Source organism: Penaeus vannamei, chromosome 20 (assembly GCF_042767895.1).
Source record: "Penaeus vannamei isolate JL-2024 chromosome 20, ASM4276789v1, whole genome shotgun sequence".
NCBI lineage: Eukaryota > Metazoa > Arthropoda > Malacostraca > Decapoda > Penaeidae > Penaeus > Penaeus vannamei.
In genome coordinates, this window is record NC_091568.1 from 37,086,692 (window position 1) to 37,094,191 (window position 7,500).

Consider the following 7,500-nt stretch of genomic DNA (forward strand, 5'->3'; position numbering starts at 1 on the left):
TTTTCGTCGAGCCGTTAGTCCTGAGTCCGCTGGCCAAGTGGGTAGGGATAAGCCGCGTCCGGCCCAATCCTCCGGTTCCTAGCAAGGTCCTAGAGGGTGTCTACCAAGCGCATGGCACGTCTCCCCCTGAATCGGTGTTGCAGGAAGCGTCTCAGGAAACCGATCTGACGAAGAGGCAGGTGGAGCGCTGGCTGAGGCGGAGGAAAGCTCTCACGAAGCCCACGAAATATGACAAGTTTGTGGACTGCGGCTTCAATTTCATTTGCCACTCGGTCTTCTGCGTTTATGGGTGTCTCATCATGTACAGCAAATCTTGGCTATGGGACATCAAGTTGTGTTGGACAAACTACCCCAACCATGCCATTGACGCCGATGTGTGGTGGTACTATATAGTTCTCTTGTCATACTTTTGGGCAGAGTCCTTTGTGCTAATTCCCGCAACGGGACGCAAGACCTCGGACAAAGTACAGACACTCTGTCATCATTTCTTCACTGTGCTCCTGATGGTGTTTTCTTGGACGTGCAACTTCGTGCGCGTCGGTACACTGGTACTGTTAGTCCACGAGTGCGCAGATATCCCTCTCCTCGCAGCCAAAATGCACGTGTACGCTGGCACCAAAGAGCGCATAGAGATCCTCTTCGGCATATTCCTGGTCCTATGGCTGGTAACTCGCTGTTACCTCTTTCCCTTCTGGATAATGCATAGTATTTTCACGCATCCTTCTCCTTATTTAGGCATGCCAGCTGCTTACTTCCTGAAGGCGCTGATATGCGGTCTCTTCGTACTAAATGCTATCTGGACATACCTGATCGGTGCCATACTCGTCCGGAAGCTGTGTGGCGGTGTGCTCGAGGACATGCGCTCAGATGCCGAAGAGTCGTCAGATGAGGACGTTTCTAACTCCAGGAAGACAGACTAAAAAAATGTTCCTGTATGTATATATAATTATCATGTATATATATTGTATTGATCTTTAATATAAGAATGAGAATTGTGATGTCACATAATGCTAAGATATTGTGTCCAAATTGTATTTGTCAATGTTTAATGCTCCACCATTTTTATGCCAATTACCCTTACGTATGTGTTTTATTCTATACAAATGGATATCAAAGTAATGAAAACAGTTTTCATAATCATATTATATATGACTAATAGTTCAGCGTTGGGAAACGATTACAAATAACACCCCAACTGAATAACAAAAAATGGAAACTTAAGCAAATTAATTTTCATTTATATATCATATACTCAGACAGAGTATCCCAAGCAGCTTCACGAGATTGAGTAGCTGGTTTCTGGTCCTTTTCCATCAGCCTCTGGATACCCTTACAAAGTTTCCTCTTCTGAGGCGCAAGCAAGTACACCCACTGCTACCTCAGCCACCATCTATGTTACACTATTTTAGATTTATCCTAGATTGTGGAGTTGTGGGTATTGGGAGCATATCAAACGTGACATTCATTTAACTCACGGTTAATGACTAGCTGCTAATCGTTTTTCCTCATTCTTTCTCCTTTTCTCATTTCTCTTTTTTCACATATTCAGAAACGTATTCAACTGATTTTTTTCCTTTCTTTTTTCTTTTTTTTTTTGTAAATCTGTCTCAGTGCCGACACATGTATATATATTCTGCGTCCGGGCAGCATTATATATTGAGTAGCACTTCTATTTGTAAATTTATATGGACACAGTAGCCATAACCGATACAGAGATATATCTCATGTTATTTCTTCATCAGTGTAACAGCACCTTATCTAAATCTCGTTTTGAACATTTTATTTCCCATGTCAGTCAATGGACCATAAAAGAGATTACTCAACGTCTGTTACGCACTTCCATTTCACATAAACTTCTACAGGCTAACCGAAACACACCATAATTGACATACTGTACAGTACTTTTAGGGAAGGAAGTCCAGTGACCAAAATCCTAGATTGCTACTTATGGACAAGTCTTGGGGTCGAATCATTATATTTGTGTTCTCTACGTTTCCTAGTCGCCTTACCTTCATCTTCACTTTTACCATGCTTCACCTTGCTCTATCTGACCTCACCTTAGACTGGGTACCATGGTCATACTGAACGAAACATGCCCAGTATTCTCATGGGTAAATGGAGTAGGAAACACCCTCCCATCACCCAATTCTTTGGAACGGAAATCAAACCACCTTCTCGGACATTTCCCTTTGATATTCGGAATCGTAACGATGTATATCGGTTATCGTGGTAAATTTATTTAGTGAGGATATGATGTTATGATTTTAATTTTAGTGATTTTTAGCGTTACGCCAATTTACACCGTCCAATAGAAGGAAAGAATGAAAGAAAACAGCACTCCGATTTGCAAAGTTTGTGAGAGAGAACAGCAGGTGTTGAGAGCAGCACATAACATTATAGAACAATAGATAATCCAATTCACATATAAACCAAAGGATTAGATACCAGCTGATTAGAATAAAGAAGAGATCTAGCGAATCGGAGCCCTCAATGATCCAGGTTGAGTTGCCAATTTCATTTTACATTTTCTATTTTATACTGCCACTGAACTGAGATTGTTGGACATTTTCTTTGCTTGGGTTTGAGATTTAAGACTTCCACTCAGAAAGGTTATGGTTATTTTCGTCCTTCAGTTGTAGTAGGCCAAGTAAGTGATTGTTTTGGCTTTAAAAAAATGTTTTGTTTGTTTAATTTTGTGAATGTTGCCATTATTTGGAACGAATGTAATGCCGTGATTCTCAAGAAATATTATGTGTATGTTTTCATATACTTTCTATCTATCTATCTAATTCCCCCTCTCTATCTATATATCTAATTCCCCTTCTCTCTCTCTCGCTCCATCTATATATCTAATTACCCTTCTCTCTCTCTCTATCTAATCCCCCCCCCCCCCTCTCTCTCTCTCTCTCTCTCTCTCTCTCTCTCTCTCTCTCTCTCTCTCTCTCTCTCTCTCTCTCTCTCTCTCTCTCTCTCTCTCTCTCTCTCTCTCATATATATATTTGTGTGTGTGTATAGTATATATATATATATATATATATATATATATATATATATATATATATATATATATATATATATATATATATATATATATATATATATATATATATATATATATATATATATATATATGATTATATATTATATATATATATATAATATATATAGTATATATAATATATATAATATATATTATACAATATATATATAAATATATATTTTTTAAGTATGTATATTAATAAGAGAACGATATGTCTTTATGCAACCAAGCAAAACGCAACAGATAACTTGCTCGTGATACCAATTAATTTTTGTAATTTGTCTTTAGATTAGTCATGCTTACAGCGTCTAGAATTGTCTTAAAACTGCTATATTGATTAGCAATAGTTTTTTGTATATTGTAGTTTTTATTGTTATTATTTATTGTTGTAGATGTTTTTTTCATGCACACATTAGGGTCACGTGACTCGCATTCTAGTCATATGTTGATGTTTGTGATTTCTGTACGAATAAATTATATTTTCCTTTATTGCTGCTTTCATTTACCCTGATCTGTAGGGGAGGGAACAGGATGTCCACAATAACCGTTATAAAAATAGGTTTGAGCTTACGGTTGTGTGTGTGTGTGTGTGTGTGTGTGTGTGTGTGTGTGTGTGTGTGTGTGTGTGTGTGTGTGAGTGTGTGTGTGTGTGTGCGCGTGCATATATAAATGCAGTTTGTTTTGCAGTGTGATTTATTTACGCAAATAATGTTATGGTGACTTTTCTTCAACATGTACTATCATGTTATGCTGTAAATATACCATAAAAGGAAAGTTTCTCTTTCATGACTCATTGTATTGATTATGACTGACAAAATGACAAAAAAAAGACACAGTGCCAAAAGCATATGTTGAAAGATGAGCCAGCAATGTAGAAATCTTATTGATATCATCTTCAAGTCTGAGAAGGAAGATATAAGAGAACTGATGTCTCAGCTTTCAATAAACCTTTTTGTTTATACTTTTGTAACTACATGTATAGATAAGTCTTTGATCTCACGTGGCGTGTTCATAAATAAGAAACAGTTTAATCCCACAAGGTTTACTGAGATCGCTTTATAAGATCATATATGATTGCAGTTCAGAGTCGTGATCTTTAACCAGTTGTGTTAGTGTATTACGAAGGAGAGGTTGAGCGAATGTGAAAGTACCAGATATTTCGTTGGCAGCAGTGTCTCCTGCCGTATCAAGATGTATGCATGTGACAGAGAGCCATTTTAACTACACACTGTGGCTGAATTCGTTTGTTTCTTCTTTTCAAGGCACCGGAAGCCATGGATGGAGTCCGACTCACAGTCCTGGATGCAGCGACCACACCGCCGACACTGACGAGCCTCCCGCACGACGACCCCCCCTCGACGCCCCGTGTAACCACTACTTTTAACCCGGCAAAGCACTTCCTATTCTGCTGGCAAATCGCCCCTGCTGTAGAATGAACTTTCCCGACTGCGCTTCGACCGGTAGCATAGGTTGTGGACAAGAGGGTCGCAAAGCAGGTGAGGAAGAGGTGGGTCCTCCCGGGAACACAGCTTAAAGTCGCAGGAGGAAAGAGGAAGTGGGGAAATGGCCGATGCGACGGACGGCGACAGTGGCGAAGAGGAGTTCTTAGACTGCAGTGGAGTATCTCCGGCATGCCTCTTCCACAGACCGGAGTACAGTCTTTATCCAGTTTCCGCAGGGAATGTGGTCATAGAGGATTTAGAAGAATTAGATATAAATTCGGAACTAAAGGCCAGAGATAAAATTCTATCAAGTGCCTTAGCAGACGATGAAGCAGCCACATCAGGAAGCTTAAGTCACAGCCAGTCTCCCCAACAGACTGACACAACAAGTACTACATGTGATTCTGTAGTGACTGAACCTTCTTCCTCTTCTCCCTCTTCCCCTTCGTCACCAAAAGTATGTCACATAGACCATCTACCGAATGAGATACTTTTAGAGATATTTTCTTACTTTACCGTGTTCGAGTTGTTTGCCATTATCACTCCAGTTTGTACAAGATGGAGGAGATTAGGTCAAGATCCAACACTCAGGAAGAGACTGGTTTTCTCCTTCGAACGACGAGTTGCAGGCGACAGGATCTGCGAGCTGCTGGCCGGGTCTCCGCACCTGCTTTCCCTGGAGCTGCAGAGCCGTGAAGATGGCGGGGACCTGCTTCGTCAGGCAGCCACTTCTTGCAAGAAGCTCCGGGATATCACTGCTAAATTTAGTGACGGACTGAATGAGGACGTTCTTAGGGCTTTGGTGGAGAACTGTCCGGATGTCAGGCATTTTAATGCAGAAGGCTCTCGAATCAGCTGCAGCGAGTGCTATTTTGCAATTGCAGAATTTCATAACCTGAGGCACTTGAATTTGTCACACTGTCAGTTTTTGGATAACTTAGGCCTTGTTGCAATAGCTAAACAATGTCGCCAGTTAGAATACTTGAACATAGACGGCATTACAAAAATTTACGACTATTCCGTAGTATGCCTAACACAGGAAGTTGGTCCCTCTCTAAAGTTCTTGTTCTTGGACGGAGAAAATCTGACAGATGCTTCGTACACTTCCCTGGCAGCTTGTAAACACCTCAAAATGCTCGGAGTTTCATTCTGCGAGCAAATGACAGATGTCGGGCTGTCTGGCATTACGGGACTGTGTGAGTTGACGTGGATGAAGCTCCGTAAGGGCGTCCACCTAACTTCTAAAGGCTTACAAAGCTTCTTTAGCAGCGGCCACTTGTCTAACCTGACTCACTTGAACTTAGGAGAATGCAGCTCAATGAACGACGATGTGTTATTTGCAGTAGCGGAGAAGTGCCCACATCTTACGAATATTGTCCTGCATTGGTGTTGGGACATAACCGACGTGGGCATCACTGCCTTGGTGTCCAACTGCTCACGCCTTCGAGTACTGGATTTAGTAGGCCTGATTCAACTCACTGGTACTTCCTTCATTAACGTTCCAACCGCTCTGCCAGACCTGCTCATCCTGGACTTGGAACAGTGCAATACTATCAATGACACCATCCTCCAGCGTATCGTAGAAGAGCAGCCTTCGCTAACGGTGTTTGACTACTGGGGCGATCCAGTCATGCCTCCGAACCCAGTAGACTCGGAAGGCTCGGAGAATGTAGGTTGACTACCTTGGCTTTTGTCGCAATTTTTGAATGGGTTTCAGTTGATAGGAACTGCCAGTGGAGTCGTTTCGTTCCCACACTGAGAAAGCTGAACATATCTTGGAGTAATCTTAGAAAATTTTGGATAATTTTGAGGGTTTCTTATAATTACAATAAGAAGCTTGAGTGTTTTGTAAGTATTTTATTAGTGATAAGATATTCATATATAGTGTCAGCGGAAATGTAAATCATGAATTGGATGTAATATTCTAATTTCATGACATTGTATTGCTTATTTTTACTGAAAACTAAGTGTCATAAGAAATACTATATAAAAAAAATATTACAACCAGGAATAGTTTTCATTATATGTCTTAGTAGTTTTTTTCTTTTCTTTTTTTTCTTTTTTTTTCTTTTTGGATAGCACGGTTCATGAGAAATACCATTAGTATGAATAAACAATATTTTGATTATGTAATTTTATGATCAAGCTGTGAGCAAATACAATTAATTAGGTATGCCATTTTTAACATGAAGATTAAGAGTACATTGCTTCATTATCAATTTTAGGACAAAGATAACGGGAAAAATATCTCAGTTTTGAGAACTACATTATTAAGTACTGAAGTATGGATGGAGAATATGCAAAACATTACATTGCTTTAGATATGTTTTTTATTTCATTATGCTGCAAAGGCTTTGTTGATGAAGAGTTCACTCTAGTCAAGGCTGGGGAAGCAGTCTTTCTTACTGCAGCCAAAGCTTGATAAGCTAAAAGAGTATTACTGAGGAAAGATAAAACGAAAGTATAAAACGTTATCATATCATTCCACAAAAACTCTTTCTTTGTTATATATATATATATATATATATATATATATATATATATATATATATATATATATATACACTACATATATATGTGTGTGTGTGTGTGTGTGTGTGTGTGTGTGTGTGTGTGTGTGTGTGTGTGTGTGTGTGTGTGTGTGTGTGTGTGTGTGTGTTTGCGCGCGCGCATATCGGTGTTTCTGAACTGAGGATTCTTTATCTAAACTAGAGAGATTCCAGTCTTGTTTGTATGTGTATTTGACTGGAAGGTTTTTCCCAGTCACTTTTTTCCTTTTTTTAATTGCTAATGTCTATGTTCATCTCTTGCCTTTGCTTTGAAATAGAGAAAGATAACAGAACATATCAGGTAGTTTTTTTTATTGATTGTGAAAATATTCAAGGTACAGAGGAGGCCAGACTTCCTTATCTGCTCATCGTTGTGTGTCTGCAAGCGTCACTTTGCAACAATATCGAAAGAAAATACGAGGTTGCAGTAATGAGAAGATCTAAAGCCATCGCGTGGATCTCGTTTATG

General features: G+C 39.5%; 2 protein-coding genes across 4 annotated transcripts in view; both read left to right on the forward strand.

Moving 5' to 3' along the window:
- The window catches only part of LOC113819881 (ceramide synthase 2), a 3,741-nt gene extending 2,661 nt beyond the window's left edge, over positions 1-1,080 (forward strand). Inside the window, exon 2 of the mRNA XM_027372105.2 lies at positions 1-1,080. This exon is cut by the window's left edge and continues 175 nt beyond it. Within this exon, the coding sequence (XP_027227906.1) occupies positions 1-920 (920 nt within the window). The 3' untranslated portion in view covers positions 921-1,080.
- The window catches only part of LOC113819882 (bifunctional peptidase and arginyl-hydroxylase JMJD5), a 64,467-nt gene that overhangs the window by 43,142 nt on the left and 13,825 nt on the right, over positions 1-7,500 (forward strand). The window contains exons 1-2 of one of the 3 annotated variants that reach the window (XM_027372103.2): positions 796-932; positions 4,303-7,500. The exon at positions 4,303-7,500 is cut by the window's right edge and continues 455 nt beyond it. The exons of 1 other annotated variant lie outside the window; for it this stretch is intronic. In XM_027372103.2, coding sequence (XP_027227904.2) covers positions 4,604-6,160 — 1,557 coding nt within the window. In that variant the 5' untranslated portion in view covers positions 796-932; positions 4,303-4,603 and the 3' untranslated portion in view covers positions 6,161-7,500. Of the gene's footprint in view, positions 1-795; positions 933-4,302 lie in introns of those variants that run through there. One more of the 3 variants, XM_070135484.1, reaches the window with a different exon arrangement.